At 41.4% G+C, this 26,680-nt stretch overlaps 1 protein-coding gene across 1 annotated transcript in view; it reads left to right on the top strand.

Moving 5' to 3' along the window:
• LOC116518369 (kinase non-catalytic C-lobe domain-containing protein 1-like) overlaps window positions 1–26,680 on the top strand; it is a 72,927-nt gene that overhangs the window by 9,974 nt on the left and 36,273 nt on the right. The window contains 6 exon segments of the mRNA XM_032231703.1: window positions 2,258–2,316; window positions 15,995–16,141; window positions 19,612–19,729; window positions 21,161–21,379; window positions 21,575–22,092; window positions 24,787–24,901. Of these exon segments, the coding sequence (XP_032087594.1) occupies window positions 2,258–2,316; window positions 15,995–16,141; window positions 19,612–19,729; window positions 21,161–21,379; window positions 21,575–22,092; window positions 24,787–24,901 (1,176 nt within the window).

Genomic DNA, 26,680 nt, shown 5'->3' with positions numbered 1-26,680 from the left:
GAAAATGTAGTGTTTTTAAAGCCTCACTTGACTGATGAAAAAAATGAGTGTGTGAAGACATGAATAATTTGTCATGAATATGTTATGTTGAAGTTCCTTCCACAGTTCCTCTACACAGATATCTTCCTGTTTACTTGTCCTCATTAATGCTGGTGTTCAGTCAGGAGTATGCTGATTAACTTCCGAAGGATATGCATAATTTGTTTCTAGGATGTTACGTGGGGCCTTATGCTGGCATTAACATCTCAATAATAAGATCAGGGAGAGCATTCGATGTGAACTAGATTCCCTCCCCCTCCACAAGTGTGTAACAAATGGTAGTGTGTTACCTCCTGTAGGTTGATGGATCATTAGAAGATTATGATTAGATTAGAAGATTAAGAGCCGAGGTGGCGCAGTGGTTAGGGTGCAGTACTGCAGGCAACTTCAGCTGACTGCTATCTGCAGTTCGGCGGTTCAAATCTCACCGGCTCAAGGTTGACTCAGCCTTCCATCCTTCCGAGGTGGGTGAAATGAGGACCCGGACTGTGGGGGCGATATGCTGACTCTGTAAACCGCTTAGAGAGGGCTGAAAGCCCTATGAAGCGGTATATAAGTCTAACTGCTATTGCTATTGCTAATTGGGTGTGGCCAATTTAGCAGTTCATTTTGCCTTTGTCCTTGCTGTACTTGCCCCTCCCCTCCTCACCCACTGGCCCTGGATCACGTGGCTGCACCGGTGAGATCTCCCCTCGGTCAGCTGGTCCTCCCTAGCACCTTACGGCCTTACCTTTAGCAGCAGCGGTGCAATCAGAAGTGCAGCTCAACCGGTGAAATAACTTACCAGAAGTGCAGCTGGACTTGATGCTCAATGGATGATAAGGCTGACGGTGAGGGACGGGACGATGGGCAGGGCTGAATCCCACCACTCAGCGGGCCAGATATTTTGCGTTGGTGGGCCATATGTGGCCCACGGGCTGTAGTTTGAGGATTGGTGGGTTAGGGTTAGCTTGTGCTTGATTGATTGTTTTAGTGGTGCTGGTTCTTGATTGGATCCTCACACTGGCAAGATTCTGACTTGCCCATTTTGGGAAGTTGATTCCTAGTTGGTCCTGCCTTGGGACGTGATCTTGGTGTGGTGTAGTACAGGAATCAAAACAATGAAACTTTCCCTAATTTTTCCATTTGTCCTTTCATGAATCTTTGTATCCAAGATTTATGTAGTTGATGAAGTTATTCTTGGGGATATTTAAGGAGGACAGAGAATGTTGGGTTGTCATGCTGTTATTTTCTTAAATCTCAAGACATTTATTTCTGCAGAACTAGAATTAGAACTACGGAAGATCCCCCCCCTTCTCAACTTTATAGATCTTGACATCTTCTCGAAAGTGTTTCATTATAAATGTTAAGGATATGAAGTTAAATGTAAACAGATTCCTCAGTCTTCTTCTGAAATATATCGATACATGATTGACAGTATTTGTTAAACATTAAACAAATGGAACAGCCCCAGAGATCTTCAGCTAGATTGTTCTGTGCTTTTTAACCCACGCACAAATGCGCACACAAACGCACACACACACACATTTTATAATAATACCAGCATTACTGAGGCTGATAAATCTCATAAGTGCATTAACAGTACATTTTTTTGTTTCGTTTCACCCCAATGTAATTTGTTGAAATGACAAGGGAACACATTCTGTGGAAAATGTTCTGATAGAATTGTCTCTCCTATACTAATGAGGCAATGGTTTCGATTGTGATGTGTAAAAGCATGAACTGAGCAGATTTGAAAGGCTATGAATAGTCTCTTCATTGTACTTGAATGTTTAAAACAAAATAATTGAGACACTTGATATGCAAATACATCCTTTGATCAACATATTGACAATGCTCCATTTAAAAATTTGATGCCACTCCAGCCAAGCTGTATAATGTGTTACATAGAAGATGTTGTAGATTGTATGTTTGAAAAAGTTCGCTTTGCTCACTAATGTAAAGATATTTTTAACATGAAATTAGACTCAACCTATCTTTAAATGATTTGGAGCCTTGTATTAAATTTATCTCTCACACGCGTTTATATTTTTGCAAAATTGTAAAGACTCCAGGTGGTTTACAAAAGCAGATTATAATACAAAGAGGGAAATCCTAGCACTCCCCGCTCTTAGTAAAAACCAACATCTTTAAACTTAAGCTAAAAATATTACCATTTGTTGCTTTTTGATCTGTCTTGGATTGATTTTAATGCTTTAATGTGAAATTCTTTTAAAAGATGATCCAGAAGGAGCTTTTGTCCCACCAGAGATCGATGAAACTGGTAACACATTTGAGGTGAGTAATCAACTCTTCTGGTACAACTCAGACTATCTTTAATTGTAAAGAAATGTTCTTAAAATGTTGAATGCTTGGTATGGTTCCAAAATATGAATATCTGTGTGGTTTCTCCCCTAGAATTTAGTCAGAATGTATTTTATATAAATCCTCTGTTGCCATTTTTATTTGTGGACAATGACTGTTAAGTAATTACTCCATAATGACAGAATGAAATTACTCCATAATGAATGGAAGAAAATGTTTGATAAATGTATTCATTTATAGTAAACATACTTTCATGTTTTGTGTGTTTCATTGTATGTATTTGTTGATGGGCTAACTATAAAGATTGTAGCCAGCTGTAACATTATTTGGTATTGCCCCCAAAAATAATGTTAGAATGTTTTATTTTTCTGGATAACTGACACATGAATCTTCCTAGTCTAATGATTCTTAAATGTTATTTAGGGTTGAATTGTATTAGAATCTTAATTACACCCACCTATTCACTAGCTTCCAAGATAAGATAATCCAAAGGCCTCATCAGTGTTGGTTTTCTACTCAAAATTCTGTTGTTTAAATTATATTATTTAAAAAAGTTAAGTCCAGTTTGTGTGGGAATCAGAAGATAATATGTGTAGCTGAGGGTTGAACTGTGGTGCTTTCTGAGTTAGTTGTTTGCTTGCCAATATTTCACTATTCAACTAGGTATATTATCAATGTGACTCTGATGACTGATGATATTGCCTAATTGGGTAATGAAACATTGGTAAGCAAGCAGCGGAGTTCAGAGAGTACCAAAGACTCCATATGTGTGGTGATGTTAAGATGAATTCTCTCTTGGGAGAGTGGGAAGCAGAGGAGAGAAGAAAGATAGGAAGAGAGGGATAGGAGGGATGGTAAGGGGGGAAGATGAGAAGGATAAGGAGGAGTGGAATGTAGAGAGAGAAGGAGAAGGAGAAAGGAAGGGGAAGTAGAGTAGAAAAGGATGATGGAGGGAAGAAAGGAGGTAGGAGAGAGGTAGAAGAAAGAGGTGTATGGAGAGCAGAAGACCTAGTAATGGGTTTTAATCTTTCTGGGCGTTGATGGCAAGAGGAACAGATGTAATTACTACTTAATACAATAGGATGTTGGCTATGTAATAGTATACATGTGATTTATATGTTATGAAAATGGAAAATAAAAAAAGTATTTTGAAGAAGAAAGATGAATTCTCTCTTAGGTTGGGTCTTGCTAGAACAGGGGTTTCAAACTTAAGGCCCGGGGACCAGATCTGACCCGCCGGGTACTTAGAAGTAGCTCGTGGGGCTGCCCTGGAAACAGTGAAAGACAGGCCTGAGATGCTTCTGCCAGATAAAACCCAGCCCTCCCAACCTCCATTTTCACTGGTAGAGAGTTGCAAGAGGCGGTGGCAGCTGAAAACAGCGCTCGGGAGCCTGTTTTCGCTGGCAGAGTCACCACAGTTTCCCCGTCAGGAGTGACGCCAAACTGGCCACGCCCACAGCCATACCCCCCTGCCCCTCCCCAAGGTCAAACACAACCCCGATGGGGTCCTCAATGAAATCAAGTTTGACACCCCTGTGCTAGAATGTGATATCTGAGCAGGTCTGGTATTTGTCACACCCAGCTAATTTTATGGAAGCGAAATTGCTAAGAAGTTCCAGGATTGTGGGCTTAGACTGAGAAATATAAAAACCATCCTGGAAGAATTAAAAACCACTTCCATACTTCTGCCAACAAAAATCCACAAGCCACCCTTAAGATTATCAGGAATTAAGGTAAAGTTGAAAGGGACTGTTAGATATTATATCATATGCATTGATGTAGTTCTAATTATTAGTGATTGTTTCTGAAATCTTGGCTGGTACAACTGCGCAGGTCTTCAAGGGACGCTTTATTATCATAAAAGGTCAAGTACAGGGCGGGGCATAACCTTTTCCTAGGGGGTCACAGCAAGATCGACAGCAGTTTACAACTTCCGCGACACCTCATTTTAAAGCCCATAAAAAACTGAATTGAATGAGCTATTAAATGTTAAATTTGCTTTAAGAATGGCTGGAAAATTCGATTCGGAAGAACAAAGGATCATTGACAGAATAAAATGCATTGCCTTTCGAGAGGCTCGCGATGCTGGAGCGACGTTTATCAATCGAAAATGGATTGCAAACAAATTGAAACGTCATCCGGATTGGGTTACTGATAATTGGAACAAAACAGCCCAAGAATGTTTCACAAAATTTGGAGAAGGGCATCCTCTGCAACTGTCCCAAGAAAGCAAAGCCATCATTGCAACTGGCAGTCGCAAACAACGAAAAGGAAACCGAAAAGTGGCCCAAGAAATCCTTCAAATTCGTGGAAAACGAATGACGTCTGGCCGGGAAATTCGCCAGATCTCAATCCGGCAGAGAACATTGGGGCCATAATTAAGGATGAAGTGGAAGCTCTGATGATTCAGGAGCAAGGTCAAAATCGATATTCGGTTGAAACTTTGAGAATGAATTTGGAAACTGTGTTGAAAAATCTGGAAAATCGAACGGAACTGTTTGAAGATTTGTTGTGTTCTTATCCACCTCGTTTGAATGCTGTTTGAAGGGCTAATGGTGGTCATACTGACTATTAAATCGTGTCAATAAACTCAGTTTTTGATGGGCTTTCGAATGGTGTATGAATTATTTGTGTTGTTATTACAAGTGTTGCTGTGACCCCCTAGGAAAAGGTTATGCCCCGCCCTGTAGAATCGCACCACTGTAGCTTCCTCACATCTGCTCAGTAACGTCTCGAAGCATTTTTTTAAATTGTTAATTTACTTCAATATTAACTTCAGTCTATTTTTAAACTTTTTGCATTGTTTAAAATTATTGTAAGCTTACTTGAGAACTGAGCCGAGGTGGTGCAGTGGTTAGGGTGCAGTACTGCAGGCCACTTCAGCTGACTGTTATCTGCAGTTCAGCGGTTCTAATCTCAACGGCTCAAGGTTGACTCAGCCTTCCATCCTTCCGAGGTGGGTAAAATGAGGACCCAGACTGTGGGGGCGATATGCTGACTCTGTAATAGCAATAGCAATAGCAATAGCAGTAGACTTATATACCGCTTCATAGGCCTTTCAGGCCTCTCTAAGCGGTTTACAGAGTCAGCATATCGCCCCCAACAACAATCTGGGTCCTCATTTTACCCACCTCGGAAGGATGGAAGGCTGAGTCAACCTTGAGCCGGTGAGATTTGAACCGCTGACCTGCTGATCTAGCAGTAGCCTGCAGTGCTGCATTTAACCACTGCGCCACCTTGGCTCTTAAACCGCTTAGAGAGGGCTGAAAGCCCTATGAAGCGGTATATAAGTCTAACTGCTATTGCTATTGCTAACTCAGCTGAGCAGAATGGTGAACTAAAGATCAAGAGTACTTACGACTTTAAAAAAATTCTTCCCAGTGTATAGCATTTTAAAATAAATTCAATACATTATAAAATACATTTTGTTTTGCGAAAATGGTCACAGGTTGCACAAGAATACGGTTATGTAATCGTGTCATAGTGATTTTTTTTTAAAAAAAACTTATACTTAACAACTTACCCTGAATTATTTGCTTTATTTCTGACCAACCAAGATTCTAAAAACGAGAGCTACCTCTGATCATGTATTTTTCTGCACGGCATCAGATGAAATAGCTACAGGCATCATCTGAGGATGATCGCATTGGGCATATTTAGCTTCAAATAGGTTAATACTACAACCTTAAACATGACCTGGTGGCAAAGTGGCAGCCAGTAAAATTCTTTAAAAAAAAAACATTATATTGCAGTGGCAGTAACTTGCTCAACGTTGCATTAGCCTAGCTTTCCATCATATTGACAGCCCTGCACAGGATAAATTACGGTAATTAAAAAACTGAGGTTATCAGGGCATGTATCAATTGCCTAAGCTGTCCCCTATCAGGGGGGGGGGGCATAATTGTTTTATCAACTGAAGGACTTTGTCAATTAGGCTTTTAGCGACTCTGCTAGATCCATGAATGTACTTAAGTGATGTATCGATTCCTATGGGAATGCAATCTGCAAGTGTTTTCCACATCTGGAAGCAATCCATAGGCTGTTATATAGATTCAGCATCAACTGATCAGCATCAGATCAGTTTGCATCCTGCATTGCATCCAAATCTTGACCCAGAACCAGAACAGGCTCTCTTGAGTCAGATATAATAGTGCAATAGAACCTGACACCATATTCTTCATCTGTTGATGACCATTTCTGCACCATCTCATAAATCAAGAGGTTCTCAGACTTTACAATGCAGATAGTCCTCAATATAACTGTAATGGAGTCTGCCAATTATGATCAAATGTTATGATTGTCCAAAAACAGATTGTTAAGTGAATGTGGGGGTCGTAAAGTGACTGCTGGGATTGCTAAGTGAACCAGTGGGTGCAATTTTGCTGAAAACTGGAAGTCCCAGTATTTGAAAAAAATCACCAAAATGCAATTATTGCAAACAGCTTTACAGGCCATATATCCCTGAGTTGTCCTTGGGCTAAAGATTAATCCGGGAGTTCTCTATAAGATGTTGACTCCTAGAACAGACTGGCCCAAATATTCTGTGATCCAGATTCTAAGATTCCTTCCAATGTTCTCCTCCTGTGCTTTCTAAGTTATAGAAAACATTAGAATTTTATTTTTCATAGACTTGGCAATAATAATTTAGTTGTCAAATGAGATGAGGTGAGTTGTTCTTAAATTCCACACAAGTGGAAATGCAGGTTGCAAAATTTGTAAACTTATATGTATTTACAGAAGATAAAAGTGAGAAGAAATGGCCCATCAGGCACAAGAAATAAGGACCAAGGCTGTTCAAATAAGCATGAGTTCATTGTCTACAAAAATCTGAACTACTAATGGTCAAGGCAAATTAGCAGTAGATAAGCGTTAACGAATTGAATGAGGGCTGGACTTAGATCCCTTGTGGGTGGGAAGAGACTCAAGACTGGTGACACACTTGATCCCTCCCTCTGGCTCAGCCTGATCATCTCCTTATGTGGCCACTTTGACGGAGTAAGAATTCTCTTTAAAAATGCAATTTGTTTAATCACACAATCCAACAAAACTGACTTTTCCGGCAAATATCCTAGCTGCCTATCCTTTATTCCTGCCTTCTCTGCCTCGTCCATCTAAAAAATTTTTAAGCAATATACCCAATTTTTATTTAACCATTCCATTCTATTCACATTCCATCATATTCTCTGCTGTCCAGGATATCTGCTTTCATAATTCCATTACACCCATAAGACGTATATTTGTTTGTTTGCTTGTATCCTGTCTTTATTTTTACAAAATAACTCAAAGTGGGGGACATATTCAACATGACTTCCTCCTGTTTTCTCCACAACAGCCCTGCGAGGTGGGTTGGGCTGAGAGAGCGACTGGCTCAAAGTCACTCTGCTGATTTTTCAGAGTATAAGACGCACCCCGCCCAAAAAGAGGGAGAAAATCCAGGTGCGTCTTATACACTGAATACAGCATTTTTGGCCTCCCAAAACCCCGCCTCCTTCACAAAAATTGACATAGCGATAGCAATAGCAATAGCAGTTAGACTTATATACCGCTTCATAGGGCTTTCAGCCCTCTCTAAGCGGTTTACAGAGTCAGCATATCGCCCCCAACAATAATCCGGGTCCTCATTTCACCCACCTCGGAAGGATGGAAGGCTGAGTCAACCCTGAGCCTGGTGAGATTTGAACCGCCGAACTGCAGAACTGCAGTCAGCTGAAGTAGCCTGCAGTGCTGCACTCTAACCACTGCGCCACCTCGGCTAAGACGGGACTTGAACACGGCTTCCTTTTTTCTAGCCTGCTGTCTTAACCGCTAGACTAAATTGGGCCTATAATAATAATAATATTATATTATTATAAGCATTACTGTGGGTGAGTTGAAACTTTTTCCTCAGCTAGGACGCAGTTTATGGTTATTTAGTGAGGAAGGAAAAATCACAAGCGCATCTTCCTAGTTGATGTATTATTGCATCTTTAGTCTTGGAGGTTGAGCTCTGCACATTTCAAGGGAATGAGAAAGAAGCCAGAGCATTCTCCTCTCAGTTAATAATGGGACCACAGATTAATGGACAGTATGGTTGAACAAACTATAAGTACATATTTTAAAAAAGAATGAAAGCCTTAGACCAAGGGTGTCCAAGTGGATTTCCTCGAGGGCTGGATCAGCATTCTAGTTCTCCGCAGACCAGCCGGGGGGGGGGGAGGGAGGTGGATATGGGATGGATGCCTCCTGTAGCACTTTTCCATCCAAAACAGGCCACAGGAGTCCTGTGTCCTCGGTGCCCCATTTTGGCCAGAAAAGGGCTGCAAGAAGCTGTCCAGGCCCAAAATGGGCCGGACAGGGGCCGCATACGCCCCCCCCCCACACCCTGTTTCGGCTGCCAGAGGCACCAGGAGCCACTCTACATGGGGCAGCCCTTGAAGAGTATTCGGAGACTTCAACTCGTCCAGAACACAGCCGTGCGAGCGATTGTGGGTGCACCTCGGTACACCCACATTACACCTATCCTCCGCGAGCTGCACTGGTTACCGATCAGTCTCCGGATACGCTTCAAGGTGCTAGTCGTAACTTATAAAGCCCTTCATGGTATTGGATCTGGGTACTTGAGAGACCGCCTGCTGCCAATTACCTCCCACAGACCCATTAGATCTCACAGGGTTGGCCTCCTCCGGGTTCCATCTACTAGCCAATGCCACCTGGCTACTACCCAGGGGAGGGCCTTCTCTGTGGCAGCTCCAGCCCTCTGGAATGAGCTCCCCGCAGGGATTCGGACCCTCACCTCTCTCCAGGCCTTCCGAAAAGCCGTCAAAACCTGGCTTTGCCGGCAGGCCTGGGGGTGATGAGTTCCCTTCCCTCTCGACATGTATGGTTGTGCGACTGTTGCCTACTTTTATTATTTGTATTTTGTCTTTTATGTTCCCCTTTTTCCCCCTTGAATTGTTCGCCGCCCTGAGTCCTCCCGGAGAAGGGCGGCATACAAATAATAAAATTCTATTCTATTCTATTCTATTTGCTATTTCCAGGTCGGCCCCCGTGGGGCAGATTTAAGCACCCCATGGACTGCATCCAGCCCACGAGCCTTGAGTTTGACACTCCTGTTTTAGACTGTATATTGCTTTTTTTTTAAATTTAGTTTCTGCCTCAAATTTGCAATTAAAACATAAATTTTTGCCAACGCTGAGCATTTTAATGAAATGCTTAGTTTTTAAAAAACTTCCATCTTGACGGGCTTCCTTTCTCCCCGTAGGAATTCCACCTGCCTCCTTTCCTCCCTAAGTTGCACTCACACCGCGAAGAGGATGGCAGTGCATTTCCAACAAGGCTTGCTACATAAATTCCCACCTGAGATTTCTTTAATAGATTCATTCTATTCCCTGGCGCAACAGCAGGCTTCTTCCGCTGGGCCTAAGCAATGTGGCTGGTGTCAGCTCGGCCTCAAACGGGCATTTGTCCATATGACAAAGCTGCCATTCAAACTGATGCCGCAGGTTGCAAATATGGATTTCCCTCGTTCGCGCGGTGTGTGAGTGCCCAGTGTTAAAAACATCTAAGCATCTAAGCTGTTGTATCATACAGGCTTTTAAAATGTGACTCATTTATTTAACTAAGGAACAGCAAGCATTTCTTCCCCCCACTTCTTTGGCAACCTTTAGATATATTATAATTACTTTATTCTAAACAGCGTGTGTCTGCAAAATTTTCTTTAAAAAAACTACTTTGCTTTTTGTGCTTTTCCTTAAGTTTAACTCACCTAACTCTATCTGTCTACGTACAGTTGCAACTTTTAGTTTCAGTGCTTATGGGCAGATTTCTGTAAATGATATTGGTTAAATCCATCTGACCTTTTCTTTTCTTTGGGCTTAAGGTATTTTCCCTTGATTTAAGGAAGGGAGATTATAAACTTCGACTGCGTGTTTATATTCTTTTTCCTGATCCAATAAAGGTAGCACCTTTAAACTAATACACTCTCACAGAAATAGTGTGCCAGCCTTCAGGGGCCTCTTTCCTTATGTGTCCCTTTCGTCCTCTGTTGAGGTTTGCATATTTTGCTTAAAATTTCCATTGCTAAAACTATGTGAAACAGAAGACGTGATTGAGTTTCACTGAGTAAGTTTCAAATGGAAATGTAATCAGAAGTTTGCCCTACTCTTTTAAAGGTGTTCCTTTGCTGAGATAGGTTTTATGGAATGTAATGTGATAAATGGATTGGGTTACTAAAGCTGAATAGAAAGAACAATTATACACATAACACATGCTAAAATAATTTTCACCCCATGTTTGGTAATATTTCTGGAACAGTTGTTTGTTGTCCAGATAATGGCAGGGAACCTCATTCCATACTTCAATTGAGAAGTTCGTATATTTTAAATAGCAATAGCAGTTAGACTTATATACCGCTTCATAGGGCTTTCAGCCCTCTCTAAGCGGTTTACAGAGTCAGCATATCGCCCCCACAGTCTGGGTCCTCATTTCACCCACCTCGGAAGGATGGAAGGCTGAGTCAACCCTGAGCCGGTGAGATTTGAACCGCTGAACTGCAGATAGCAGTCAGCTGAAGTGGCCTGCAGTACTGCACCCTAACCACTGCGCCACCTCGGCTCTTCTCAATGCCACTTGAAGGCAAAAATGAAGAAAATTAAAGGGGAACAATGACCATAAGATGAAAATAAAAATCTACATTAATTTCCTACTTGTGATTTAAAACATCCTATCCATTTCTTTCTTGGTTTTGTCTTACAGAGGTTCAACGCCTCTGTTTCAGATAACCGTTATCTGCTACTTTCCTATTTTCTCCATCGATAAATTTCTCCCTCTTCAGTTTTCCATGATTGCTGGGCGTTTCTGTCAAGGAGCCACACCTGAAACTAGCTTGTATTTTGAATTTTTCTTGTGTTCAAAAGCTAGGTTGAAACAATAACGTATTATTGCAAATATACTAGATATTTTTTTAATGTCATGTTGCTGTTAGTTGTTGTAAGGATAAAATTTATGGGATGGAAAAAACATTATGTATGCATCAAGCATAGTATATATGTAGTGCATACATAAATGTTATGTATGCATCAAGCATAGTATATATGCTTTCAACCAGTTAAAAACAAGCATCAAAATTTCACTTAGAAATCTCACATGTTCTTTCGGGAAATTCCTAATTATTTCTTTGAAAGAGTTTCTGTGTGTTTGTGCGTGTGTGCCCTTTCGAATGAGTGCTGTCTCCTGGAAAGTCTCTGCAGTTTTCACGGCAAGGTTTTCCCACTACACCAAACTACCAATCTTTCCCTTGGAGTGCTGAATGATATTTGAAGGATTGGGACTTTCTGTTGAATGTACCATATTTTTCGCACTATAAGATGCACTCCCCCCCCCAAAATGGGTGGAAATGTCTATGCGTCTTATAGCACGAATATGCCATCTGTCACCGCTGCCGCCGTTTGCTGCTGTCGGGGAACAGTGGAGCCTTCGCTGCCGAGCAGCTGATTGGCAGTTGGATTGGCCTTGCGGAATACTGCTGGTCAACCGTTCTCGGTGGCGGCAGTCGGTGGTGGCGGTAATCAGTGGCAATCAGCAGCGGTGGAGATCAGGGGCAATAGGCAGCAGCAATTGGCGGGGGTGTGGGGAGGCGGGCATCCCCGCCACCTAGAACAACTGGTCAGCGGTATTCCGGGAGGCCAATTCAGCCACCAATCAGCTGCTCGGCAGCGAAGGCTCCAGGATTCCCTGCATGCGGTAGCAGCTCAGCTGACCTGCTGGGGTTCTGATAACATGCTAACGCTGATCGGGATGTTTGCTATTTGATGCAAGGATTGTTATTATTATTATTTATTTATTTAATTTGCATGCCGCCCACTCTCAAAGAGACTCAAAGGGTGCTAGCTAGGTGAATACTGGATGGATGCTGAGAGGCAGAGCCAGATTCCCCCCCCCCCCCCCCCGGCTTGTTTTCCTCCTCTAAAGTTTATGGTCCGGTACATCTTATAGTGTGAAAAATGCGGTATATCTGATTGCTTTTTAAACAGTTCACGACTTGGAGCCCCTTGGAGCCAAAAGATTATAGGCCCCAATAATAATCATTCTCAGGAACTCATCACTTCAAGAATATATAAAACTCTGCGTTGAGCTCAGCTTGCTTACTTTATCTGCTAAATAGCCAAATATATTAGCATAATTATTGCTTGATTGCATTTAACATATTTATAACTTACTTTTCAGCCAAGATTTGGTCTCAGAAAAGTTTGCTTTTAAAGCGGGGACAAAAACATAGGCTGCATTTCTGAGTACTGGATAGGTTTTTTTGACTCACAATATATTGTACAACATATGTTTAATATATTATATTTGGTCCCAAAGGTTAATGTAACACCATAACTAAAGTTTTCCCCATCACCCCTCTTATATTTCTCCCAAATCCAATTTCGTTCATATTTCACACGTATGATTTTATAAGCATGTTAATTCACAGAGTAGCAATAGCACCTAGACTTATATACAGCTTCACAGCCTTCTCTAAGCAGTTTACAAAGTCAGCATATTGTCCCCAACAATCTGGATGCTCTTTTTCCTGACCTCAGAAGGACGGAAAGCTATTGTGGATAATTAGATGCTTGCTGGAAATTTCACGTTTCAAAAATGCATTGAGCTATTCAGTTCTGTTTTTTCCATCCATGATTTTTTTTAAAAAATGAAACTGTGTGATCATTTGTATTCATTGCACTAATATGCATTTTGTCTATAACTTTCATGGAATTGGGAGGGTTTATTTAAGCACGTCCAATAGAGGTGAGCCAATCACCCCTCTTTTTCATTTTTTTTGTTGCCCTCCAAAATTTATTTGAAAATAGGTTCTGATAATTGATTATTGGTTATGTTACCAAAAACAAGTAATTCTCGACTTGCCGCAGTTTATTTAATAAACGTTCAAAGTTACAACAGCACTGGGGGGGGGGGGGGAAATCATTTTTCACACTTCCAACCATTTCAGCCTTCCCATGGTCACGGGAACTAAATTCAGATGCCTGGCAACTGGGACCTTCTTTTGAGACCTTCTGACGAGCAAAATCAACCGGGGGAATCCAGATTCACTAAAGAATTGTCCAACAAAACTCAAAGGGGACATCTTGCCAATTAATATCTGAATTTCTTAGATTACAAATGTCAGGTTTGCTTGGTAAAGGTAAAGTTTTTCAGTGGAAGAGAGGGAGTGGTCGCGTGTGGGTATTCTCAAAGCCTGATTGGTCCAAGACTGAGGGTAAAACTTCTTAAATTCTCCTTCCTGCCTTTCTAGCCCAGTTTCCGCTCAGTCTCTTGGTCCAAGCACTGCTTGAGTTGTGAGTAGAGAGATAGTGTGTATTTTTTTTTTTGCTAAGTTGATTCAATTGGATTCTATATTCGGTTTCATTTGACATTTAAATTGCTTAAATTTGCTTGAAAATTTATTCCTCGTAGCTGCGGCCCAGGGGTCAGTTTTTTCTGCCTCCAGCGGTGGGGGGCCCCCCTGTGAGGTGTTCAGGCCCTCCCATCTGCCGGCCTGGACCCTCAGACCTATCCCAGGGGTTGCGGGGCCGCTGTGCTCCAACTCTAGGTGGCGCTGCTCATTTCCATTTCAAAGCCAAAGAGCCAGCGCTGTCCGAAGACGTCTCAGTGGTCATGTGGCTGGCATGAATAAATGCCAAAGGCACATGGAACGCTGTTTACCTTCCCACCAAAGGTGGTTCCTATTTGTCTACTTGCATTTTTACGTGCTTTCGAACTGCTGGGTTGGCAGAAGCTGGGACAAGTAACAGGAGATCACTCCGTTACCCGATGCTAGGGATTCGAACCGCTGAACTGCTGACCTTTCTGGTCGACAAGCTCAGCGTCTTAGCCACTGAGCCACCACATCCTTGAAGCTGTGCCTTTACCCATCTCTTGTGCTCTTTATGAAACCTGGCGACAGAGATTTCCAGTCTTCATTAAGTTCATGTATAAGTAAAAATTGCATTTTCTCCTTGTCGAAATTTCTACTTCGATCCTTTCCTACTTGTACCTTGCGTTTCGTTAAAAGAGCCCTTAAGAACTTTAAAACTCATTAGTTTTAATGAAGTTAAATTTATAATTCTTTAAAAATGTTTAAAGTATAACTCCTGATATTGCTCAGAGGAATATTTGGCAGAGTTACCAGTTCTGTTAAACTTGGAATGAACAATTTGAACTGACTTGAAGAAAGCTCCACCTAGTGGAAATCTGATAAACTACTAGCTTTGTTTTTAACCTGAATTTAAAAGAATCATCCATGTTGGCAATACGTCAGAGTTGTTTCAGATACTATTTCCCATCCTGCTGATGATTGTGTGTATAAATAAATAAAAAATAAACCTATCATATTGCAACAGCGTGATGCATGAATCTATCATTGCATTATTCAGTATAATTAACTCTGCCACGTTTGCTCCTTCCCAGAACTATGTGATCCTGATAATAATGTTTCATTTGAGACATTGAAGAAGATGTTCATCCCTTATGTTGTATTTGTGAGGGTTTGCTTCTTGTTTTAGTACAAAGAGATGGCTTGGGAATCGGGGAAATGGGTAAATGTTTTCCTGATATATACTCTGACCCCCCAGCCTCCATGTTAGCTTAATGCAGATTTTTTTCCCCTTCAAGTACAGTATTTAGTCAAGGGAAGAAACAGCATTTGCGTTATTAAATATGAAGGGATATATTTAAAGATATTTCAAATATTCTATACTGGCATGTCAGTAAGGGTCCTTCTATGTTGGACACAATAATGAGATGTAAGGAGCCGAGGTGGCGCAGTGGGTAGAGTGCAGTACTGCAGGCCACTTCAGCTGACTGCTATCTGCAGTTCAGCGGTTCAAATCTCACCGGCTCAAGGTTGACTCAGCCTTCCATCCTTCCGAGGTGGGGGAAATGAGGACCCAGATTGTTGTTGGGGGCGATATGCTGACTCTGTAAACCGCTTAGAGAGGGCTGAAAGCCCTATGAAGCGGTATATAAGTCTAACTGCTATTGCTATTGCTATTCTTTCATTCCACTTATATGCTGCCCATCTCCCAAGGGTGATTCTAGGCTGCTTGCAATTACAATGTCCAATAAAAAATTTAAAGCAATAGAGATCTTAAATATAAAATTCATTGAAAATTAAATTGACCCAGATGGAGAGGAAGGGAGCAAAGTAGGCACTTTGGGAGGGTGGGAGGAGATGGGGCTGTTATCTAATTCCTTAACCATCTTCAGAATGCCAGATCCCCAGGCCAGTTGGCACAGCCCTTCCGGAAGGCCAAAAGGAAGGGCATGGATCTCACCTCAGGGGACATGATGTTCCAGAGGGTGGGACCCACGGCGGAAAAGCCTCCTCTTCTAGACCCCCGTTGAACAAAATTCTTTGACAGATGGGGTCCTTCTGCCGGCATGGGTGAGATAGCCTGGACCCACACCATGAAGGGCTTTAAAGGTGATAACCAACACCTTGAATTGGACCCAGAAGCAAAACTGGCAATCAGGGCAGCTCACAGAAAACTGCCTGAGTAGCGCATTCTGCATCAGCTGAAGCTTCCTGATAATGTTAATTATAACTCACCGGCTTTAATGAAGCTAAGTTGGGTTTAAATACAAAGTGGTACTTGGTAAAGTGCCTCGTTTCTGTTTTTAATTTCTGCAGGCCCATCTGTATTCCTTAGGAGCGACTTTAACAGCAGCGCTAGAGTATACAATGGAAACTGGAACGGAGCTGGAATTTAGCCAGGATCTGTATGCTCTGCTTGGACAAATGCAGAAAGAAAATCCTAAAGAAAGGCCAGATATTGAGGTAAAGATTATTTTGCCAGCTGATCTTGATTTGACGTGAGTAGCAACGATCATCCAATCTTCCTTTCACTGTTTCATTGGAAGATAATTGGCTGAAGTATGGGTAAAGAAATATAAGCGTTATTGTCATATAAGGAAGTGCAGATATTACACGTTGTTTGGCATTAATATAATTTGTCATTTCCGCATAGGTGTTACTATTCTTCTTTAACAAAAGGGTAACAATTTGGAAACATTCATTTCCCTTATCAATGCTGAGTTTATAGGAGCCAAACATTCCAAATAAATATAGTCAATTGAATTTTTAAAATAATGCATTCCAAGGAAATGAATTATAGATTCATAGCATCTATGATGCTAACAGTAATAACTTATAATATCATGTGTGTTAACATAAGAAGTCAGGATTGTATGCAATGTTTGTTAATCCGAAGACTTCACTTTAGACTTGGCGACTTACTTGGTTTGTTTGGCTCAAATACTTTGACATTGCTCCTATGTACCGTATTTTTGGAGTATAAGACGCACCGGAAAATAAGACGCACCTTAGGTTTTTGGGAGGAAAATAGGGAAAAAATGTTCTGCCTACCAGGTATTCATCTGGCTAGCCCTTAGTCTGGTCAGTTTCAGCATATAAGTTTGCTGGTTTAAAACGCGCGCACAGATGCTTCCCCCCCTGGTTGGGGATGAAAATCAGCTAAAGCACAGCTGATCATTGGAAGGAGCAGCAATGAGAACAGCAGGCAAAGCACGGAAGATCACCTCACTCGTCAGTGGCCTCATTGGGGCTGGAAAAAAGCTTCGAAAAAGCTACATTTGGAGTATAAGACTCACCCAAATTTTCAGCCTCTTTTAGAGGAGGGGGGGGAGTGCATCTTATATTCTGAAAAATACAGTACATTATATTTGTTTGTTTATTGCAAAAATGTATACTATGTGCTAGCTCCCAAAGATTCAAGGCATCTTACAAAGCAGAACAACAAACTCTCTAACAAATCCCAAACCCCCACAATAATAGATAATGTTGCACTAACTCAATTTAAAAAAAATAAATAAATCAAAACACGAATCCAATGTAAAGCATTCTCAGTTCCTCCCCCTCCCACTCCACAGGGTAATGTCCCAAATGTGCCAGTAAAATCCAGGGCTTTGTAGAAGGACAAAATTGTGGGACGGCAAATGTACCTCAAGGGACGAGCACTTCGAGGTTACTCCCTTGAGTAGGGCAACCTATGCCTTCTATCCAAAGATGAAGACAAGCACTTCGAGGTTACTCCCTTGAGTAGGGCAACCTAAGCCTTCTATCCAAAGATGAAGACAAGCACTTCGAGGTTACTCCCTTGAGTAGGGCAACCTAAGCCTTCTATCCAAAGATGAAGACATGGACAGGATAAAATGAGACAATCGCCTAGGCCTAGAAGGTAGACAGGAGACAACCCGCATTAGCTTTATAAGCTGAGTCCACCATTTTAAATTAAACACAAAAAGCAATTGGACCTGGATCAAGGCTTCCTTGCCCCTGACTTCGGTCCGTTGCTGCAGTAACAGCCAGGAGCCCCGGAGAGCCCTCCAAATCTATTCCTCCAATTTAAAGTTGCTTCGGCCCATGCAGTCCCTCCCAGGCCTCCAGATGCCAAATGACAATTGCTACTGCACATCTGGCCTCGCCGGGTGATGCTGCGTAACTGAGATTTTGCAGCATTCTGATGATATCTCATCCCAAACTGATATTTGATCTACCGAAGCTGCTTCATACGGATTTTAAATATCATGGGTGTCAGCACCTCTTCATTGGGTAATTAGGAAAGAAGACCACGAGACTCCATAGGTAGAAATCAAGTGTACTTTTACTAATTATAAATGATTAAAGGCATAGCGAAGCGAAGACTGATTATTTAGGCGCGAAAGCGATTGATATATAGAATGATCCATTCCCCACCCCTTGGCATCACAGTTACAGTCCAATCATAATTCTCCCAAGTGTCAGGTGTGAGATAACTTCAAAAGGCATCACTAAGATGGAATGTCGGTGCCGTTAGCCTTGGCGGGAATCCCCTACGCATGCGTAGTCCGACAGGCAGCTGAACTCCAGAAACTTCCTCCAGCACAATTAGTAACCCCTCCCAAATACCATGCCCTCCCTCCCCGTTTCATGGCAGCCGAAGCAGCAGCAAAGCAGAGGCTGACAATGGGTGAGTAGAGCACAGAGGGACATTTCTCCTTGTGATCTGGGGTACCATACATTAGACATCTCCCTTCATGATCACCAGTTAGAATCAGGCACACTCCAGAAAGATCCTCCATACGTGGTGTTTCTTCACCATTTGAAGAATAGAATGATGGATGCTATTAAATGCTACTAAGAGATTATACCGTGTTTACCCAAAAATAAGACAGGGTCTTATTTTCTTTTGATTCCCTGAAATAAGTGCTTGGCCTTATTTTCGTGGAGGTCTTATTATTTTTGAGGTGCAGGATGTGGCGAGTGTGGTCACCTCATGGCTGCTGCTGTGGTGCAATATTTTTGGGGAGGGCTTATTTTCGGGATAGGGCTTGTTTTAGCACCTGTGCTCAAAGGCCCAATTGGGCTTATTATCCGGGGAGGTCTTATTTTTGGGGAGACAGGGTAGAAGCAACGGAACATACACCCTTCTTCCACATTTCAACCCAGGTCATCTATCTGAGCAATCAGTGCAGCTTTGGTCTCATGTCCAGATCTAAACACAGACTGGAAGGGATCCAGATAATCTATTTCATTTAGATAAAGGCCCCAGATCTTTTCAATCTCACAGGTATATCACAACAGCCTTCCAGAAAGTCACCAATCCAGCTCTTCCCCAGAATAAATCTTGAGCAACCTTGAACAAAGCTTCTGAATGAAAACAACCCAACAATGATCTTTTCATTCACCATTTTCATTACACTCATAAACTTGGGTTTACCTATACTCATTTTTTTCATTTTCATGTCCTGAGTATAAATCTCTTGAAGAGCAAAGTGCTTCAACTTGAGTTGCATTTTTAATTACATTTCTGTTTCCTGGAAATGTCTGTTTTAGTTTCTAGGAGATACTGCAGATTTACCATTGAAACTTGATTTACTGCCATAATGTATTACAAACCTAATTCAAAGCCTTTTTATTCATTTAAAATCCACTACCAAAAAATGAATGAAGGATGGAATTTTAACTAAAGTTTAGGTACACAAAAGATGTTTCCCCAATATAAACTATATTATATTTTATTATCATATTTATATTTTAAACAGCATAAAATACTTTCAACTGTTATGCTACATCGTAAATTGTATACATGTAATAAATTGAGTAGTTGAAAAAGGATGATATATACAGTGTATAGAACCTCTGTAGATGCAAAATGCTGAAGTTTCCAAGGTAGTGTTAATCTGTTGGATCATATGAAAACATAGCTAGATAACTTATAATATCTTTCGATATAATTGTCATTGTAGGTTGTTATATCATTATGCAAAGAGAAACTCAAGGTTTCCTCCCCAAGTGATATTTGCCAGGCCCTTTCAGCTACTGGAAGAAAAATGCTTTCAATTGAATCATATGGCACCTTTCAAGGTACAGTTTTTGCATTTTTGATGCATATCATGGACCTTGGAGTAATAATAATAAAATAATGTTTGTAGCTCATGAACTGAAATCCAAAAACATATGAGCTGAAGTGAGGTCTAGGTATTTATGTACAGGATTTTTAAAAAGCCAACACAGTTCTAGGCTGCATTAACAGGGGCAGAATCAAGATCACATAATGTGTTAATACTACTTTATAATGCTTTGGTAAGACACTTGAAATTCTGCATCCAGTTTTGGTCGCCATGATATAAAAAAGATGTGGAGACTCTAGAAAGAGTGCAGAGAAGAGCAACAAAGAGGATTAGGGGACTATATTCCCAAGGTGGCGCAGTGGTTAAATGCAGCACTGCAGGCTACTGCTAGATCAGCAGTTCAGCGGTTCAAATCTCACCGGCTCAGGGTTGACTCAGCCTTCCATCCTTCCGAGGTGGGTAAAATGAGGACCCGGATTGTTGTTGGGGGTGATATGCTGACTCTCTGTAAACCGCTTAGAGAGGGCTGAAAGCCCTATGAAGCGGTATATAAGTCTACTGCTATTGCTATTGCTTTGTTTTCTTTAGCTCAGCTGATTTGCGTGGCAGAGCGGATTCCTGTGCCTCAGCTGAGCTAAAAAACAGCTCGGCTCACCAGCGCTGACACTGAGGGCGGTCCCTGAGTGCTGCGTGGGAGTGGGCGTGCGCATGCGCAGTGTTCTCTCACAGAACCAGTAGGAAGAGATTTGGAATCCCAGTGCTGCATGGCACCAACAAATCCAGGATGGGATGAGGAGGCAGGAGGAAAAAAAATGCTTTTATACTTTTTTTTTACATACTTTTAATAAGATTTGTATGCTGCCCACTCCCTTGGGACTCTGGGTGGCTCACAACAAAGTAAAAACATTTAAAATATTAAAAATACAATGTTAAAAAATTAATACAACTTCCATTCCATCAGGTGGGGCTGGAACTTAATCAACAGCCCCAGGCCTGCTGGAACAGCCAGGTCTTGATTGCTTTATGGAAGGCCGGGAGAGTGGTGAGGGTCTGGATCTCTGCGGCTAGCTCGTTCCACAAGGCCGTGCAGCTACAGAGAAGGCTCTCCCCCGGGGAGCTGCCAGCAGGCATTGTCCGGTCGACAGCACCCGGAGGAGGCCCAACCTGTGCGATCTTATTGGTCGTTGGGAGGTGAATGGCAGGAGGCGGTCTCTCAGGTAGCCAGGTCCAATACCATGTAGGGTTTTAAAAGTAATGACTAGCACCTTGAAGCGCGTCCGGAGACCAATGGGAAGCCAGTGCAGCTCGCGGAGGATGGGTGTAACATGGGTGTATCTAGGTACACCCATTATCGCTCGTGCGGCTGCATTCTGGACCAGCTGTAGTCTTCGGACAGTCTTCAGTTAAAAACTCTTTTAATAAAATCCTCTCTCTTTGTATCTAGATAGTTGTGATGACATCTGGGAAGGAAACTTCTATGAGAGCCCTTTGCCGAATGAAGAGCGCCCGGATGATAACGTGGCTAAGACTAGAACAGCGTCAGCAGAGGACTCGACTTTTGCTAGAAGTGAAAGTTTTCGTGGCCTGTATGCGCCCAATGACGGAAACAGTGATCTAAAGACCATGAAAATCAACAAGAAGGAGGAAAGAGTTTGCTGTCAAAGTATTTCAACCTGGGTTACAAAAAGCCAAGAGAGGAACAGTTTTACGAAACGCAACAAGGAGTTAGATGCTAAGCCATATGCAACCGGAGCGGAGAGAGATTCGTTTGAGAGATACTGTTTAAGGAAAATTAGAACTTTTCCAAATGTACCCTTTAACTCTGAGACACACTCAAGAGCATGTTTATCTTTTATAGGGCATCAGGCTTCACTGACAAGGAAGCCGTGTCAGTTGCAACCTGGGGATACTATCTTAGAAGGACCATTAATTCGGTGTGATCACCTTGAATCAAAATCCGCCTCTCTTCCGCATAACAATTTCGGAGAACTTTGCCTGAGCCCAAATACATCACCAGGGTATCCAAACCACATGACATCCAATGATGACAGAGAAGCAGTGGATATTTTTCCATGTTGTTATGCCATTTCTGAAACTTCAGACCAAAATAATCCAGCAGATGAAACAAGTCCTGAATGCAATGCGTTAGAAAACTGTCGTGTAAGAGAATTCCGCAGCGAAGCGCCTCTAAAATCAGGTCAAAATTCTTTGTTTTATATTAACAAAATGTCTCCCACATTCATGGCGTCTAAGGAAGACGGATGTAATTCAAGCGTGCTAAGTTCTCCTGAAGACAAATTCAGTGAGAGAACAGACTGTTGGGCTGAAGACAGAGAATATGACGACGGGGATTCAGAAACGAGAAACAACGAGGTAGCAAAAACAAATCCTTCATTTAAAAACTATTTTAATTACTATATAAGACGCACCTTCCCCTCCCCCCAAAAAACAACACTGTGGAAATGTTGGTGCATCTAATACACTGAATATAGCCATTTTTGGCCTCCTGAAGCCCCGCCCCTGTATCCCATTTTTGTGAAAAAAACGAGCCGTTTTTCACAAAGAAGGAGGCTATTTTGCCTTCCCTCAGTCCCCAACGAGGGCATTTTTCCCTTGCCCCAGCCCTGCTGAAGCCTGCAGAGGGCTGCTGGGGACTGAGGGAAGGCAAAAAACTTGTTTTTCTTACCTCTTTTGAAATCTTGGTGCGTCTTATACACCAGTGCGTCTTATAGTCTGAAAAATACGATAGTCTGTCACATAACGCACTTTCTTTGTGGAGATGGGGGAGTGTGGCCCTACAGTTAAACTCTTTTAACACTTATATGTTGTGGGGCAACGTTTGGATTACCAGCGCTTTAAAAGGGAAAGTTTGAACTGGAAATTGTTAATAGACCTTTGGGTTTGAAAATTCAAGTGGTTAAATTGAATGCAACTAAAACATAAACGAAGTACATTTCTGCTTGATCACACTAAGTTAAAAATCACTATCTGCATGCAAAGTTTATTTTGAACCACTTTACGGCCAATTTTATAAAGATCAAGGTTCTGATTCACTTTTTCTTTAAGTTGATACATGTCAGACTCAGCTTTTCTTAGCAATTGGGTATTTTCATCAATTACTGATGTAATAAATGCTGGAGAAAGTGTGTTGGAGCCTCTGGCAGTGGGTGACTTGGTTTTTTTGATAGCAACCTGTGGATGGAGAATTAGAAGTGATTTTATGTCTAAAGCTGCTATGGTCTAAACCAGTATCCCTTAGTTTTTTCCATGTACACTGAGGTTTTAAAATAAGATTCCTGGGAGAAGCCCCATTCATGCAGTAAAATAAGATACACAGTAAAAATACAGAGGTAGCACTAGAGGAATAAAATTTGCAGTTTGGTGGAGTGTTCAGGAATGACTTGAATGCTTTCTGCTTGCATTAGGTGGTATTAATTTTGGAAATAGCAACACTGTACAAATCGTGATGCGCTCCCCAGATTCCAGCTCTCTTCGTTTTAATGTTCCCTTTTGTCTCAGAAATAACATAAATTTCTTTGATGCTCGATCGGTCAACTTTAATGTCACCCTTCTGCTCCTCTTTGCTTTATGTCAAAATTATATTGCCAATCCTGCTGCCTGCCAACCTCATAACTGTATCTTCAGACTTTTTAAAATGGCTTTTCCTTTGCAATTCATAAATAAACCAATTCAAGTGTGACTGAGGAGTCTTGTTCTCTCATCTTAACTTTAACCTCGTTGCCTTGTCTCTCTTTCGTGCAGTTGCCATGGCTTTTGAACTGCAGTACAAAACTTTTTCTATGCACTCTTCTCTTGCTTTCTTCTGATCATTTCGACCTCAGACCGTCACAGAAGTGAAAATCAAATTGCTGGTGGACAATATATGATTTTCTAACAGAGTTACTATTATCCCGATCCCCAGATAAACCTGTTCAGAAGCTGGATGCAGTTTTTAGGAATAAGTCCTTTTATCTCTTAGAAATAGGAAATTATTTCTCTTTTCCTAAGAAAACTAAAAAAAAAAAATATCCAACTTTTGTCCAGAAAAAGAATGTTCCCTATAATGAAGTAGAGTGGATGCTGATGCAAAAATAAACTTAGAATTTTCCTTCCTTTTCTACTGTACATGAGCATTAAGCATTAAAAAATGATGTTCTTAGTATTTATAAATAAGATAAAACTCTTAGCAGTAAAACACTGGTTCCTAACTACTGGTAGTTACACTAACAGGACATTGCAGGTGCCAGGGGAAAAAATTCTAACTTTAAAAAGTCAAAATCTTAGAAGTTTGCCAAATCTGACCAGATGTTACAAGTTTTCTCAGAGGCTGTCCACTTTAATTTTAAAATATTCTAATTAATTGAGAGGGAGGACTTGGGTCAGCTAGAAGAAAGACATATAGCATGTATATAATTGTAAAGTCCCATATTCTAATTCTAATATTATAACCGTATAATATTGTATTATATTTGGATATTTTTATATATATATGAAAGCTCTGATTTTTTTAAATTATGTCCAAGAGAAATATATTTCTCTGTGTGCTAGAAGAAGAAATAAAAGTAATTCTTTTGCATATTTATCTATATCGAAGGCATTACTGTACACGTTTTTGGAAAAAGTGAGAAAAATGCTAGCATTTTGAGAAGAGGTATCACCTGTATCAGAGGTGTCAAACTCAAGGGCCGGCGGCCGGATCTCACCCATGGGGTCCTTAGATGTCAGCGCCATCCTGGAAACAGTGAAGGACCAGTCGGCAGTACTTCTGCCAGCGAAAACAGGCTCCTGAGCTCCATTTTCACGGGCAGAGGGTTGCAGGATGCCCTGGCAGCTGAAAACAGAGCTCGGGATCCTGATTTCTCTGGCAGAGCGCTTGTGCCACCACAGGTACCCCAACAGGGGTGACGTTAAGCTGGCCACGCCCACCCCTGACCTATATCGTAAATGCAACAACTTATGTTCATAGATTAGCATGCATATACTGTAATTGAAATTTAACGCGCATTGTAATGAGTATGGCTTAAAAAAACACTTTCTGTTTCTCAACTGTCTTTAACATTTTGCTTTCAGTGCGTTTTTCTGAAACATTTCTTAATACAGTACGGTAAACCCTTGAAAGATTATGAACTCTGGGCTTTGTGCCATGAATGTTTGCTCACTTTGGAGACATATACAGATTATCCAGGTATGACCTTTGCTATTTTTTTCCTCTAACTAATGTGTTTTGCTATTTTAATAGCAAAGACCGCCTCCTGCCGATCACCTCCCTCAGACCGATTAGATCACACAGGTTAGGTCTCCTCCGGATCCCATCTGCCAGCCAATGTCGGCTGGCGATTCCCCGGGGGAGGGCCTTCTCTGTTGCAGCTCCGGCCCTCTGGAACGATCTCCCGGTGGAGATCCGGACCCTTACTACCCTCCCGGCCTTCCACAAAGCCGTTAAGTCCTGGCTGCTCCAGCAGGCCGGGGGGCTCTCGAAATATCCAGCCCCTCGGAAATTGTGACTTGTATATTTTAATATGTTGTTTGTGTATTATCCCCCCTCCCTTGTTTTATTGTAAGCCGCCCGGAGTCCTTCGGGAGTGGGCGGCATACAAATCACTAAAACTCTAATTCTTTTAATATTTACACGTGCATCATTTCTTCCAATGCTCTCAATATGGAGTGAATTGATAGTTTAGGATATATGCATTTTAGCTTCCCATTGTATCTTGCAGCCAATCATCTAATAAAATTGGGCGTGAAAGGATGAGGGACTGTTTGATCCTTACAATAAAAAGATGAATTATAAAATAACTTCTCATAGTTTAATGTTGACTATAACTCAGATATTATTTAACACCTGTGTAATGGAAACTTGTAGGAGCCTCAGTTGCTAGAATATTCCACACCTTCCTTTTGGTAGATTGATATATCTTTAAGGCATTCTTGAACAAGAATCTTAAACCGTGTGCAACGACACATGGATACACAGTTAATAATTCATCGCACGTCTATTTTATTATGACTATAAAGTCATTGTCTCCATGCCACTAAATACCACAAAGGAATTATAAAGTAAAGGCATAGTTTGAGAGGTTTTAACATAGCTATTTAATACCTTATTTCTGTAATAATAGCTCAGCTGAGCATCTGTATATTCATCTGGCAGATAAAAAAGTTAATAGGTCCTTCTCTATTTATTTCAGAATTCTGGGCTTGTATGAATGTTCTTAATGCTTGTTTAGCACTTCATAAACTTTGCCACAGACAATGATCTTATTTGCAGCTTTGACGTTTTGAAGAAATCTACCTTTATGCTTGTTTTGTTTTTATTTTTTAAAACCAAACTAATATAACTTGACAAATTGCCTAAGGCACTATATCAGTGTTTCTCAACCTTGGCGACTTTAAGTCCTGTGGACTTCAACTCCCAGAATCCCCCAGCCAGCACAGCTGGCTGGGGGATTCTGGAAGTTGAAATCCACAGAACTTAAAGTCACCAAGGTTGAGAAACACTGCACTATATGATATATATTCAAATTCCCCAGGGTTTTGGATAAACCAACCAAGGTGCTAGCCACTATTCAATCAACCTCATTATATCCAACCGAAAGTCTTACAATGCACCAACATGCCAATCTTGTAGAGCAAAACTTGCCTCAAGGGCTGAGAGATTTGGGGCATCTCACTTTAACTCCCACGTAAACTCAGGATTACAAGAAAGCTTTCTAGGTATTAAATTGAGCCGTGTTTCTCAGCAACTTTGAGATGTGTGGACTTCAACTGCCAGAATCCCACAGCCAGCAAAATGTGTCAAGGACACTCTATCTCTCAGGGGTCCCCAAACTTGGCAACTTTAAGACTTGTGGACTTCAACTCCTAGAATTCCCCAGCCAGCTGGAGAAGGAGTTGAAGTCCATAAGTCTTAAAGTTGCTAAGATTGAAGACTTCTGCTTTATCTCTTAGTGCAGTGGTTCCCAAA

The sequence above is a fragment of the Thamnophis elegans genome, chromosome 15 (assembly GCF_009769535.1).
Source record: "Thamnophis elegans isolate rThaEle1 chromosome 15, rThaEle1.pri, whole genome shotgun sequence".
Lineage (NCBI taxonomy): Eukaryota > Metazoa > Chordata > Lepidosauria > Squamata > Colubridae > Thamnophis > Thamnophis elegans.
Note: the sequence above shows the minus strand (reverse complement) of the source record. Positions and strands in the feature narration are given on the sequence as shown.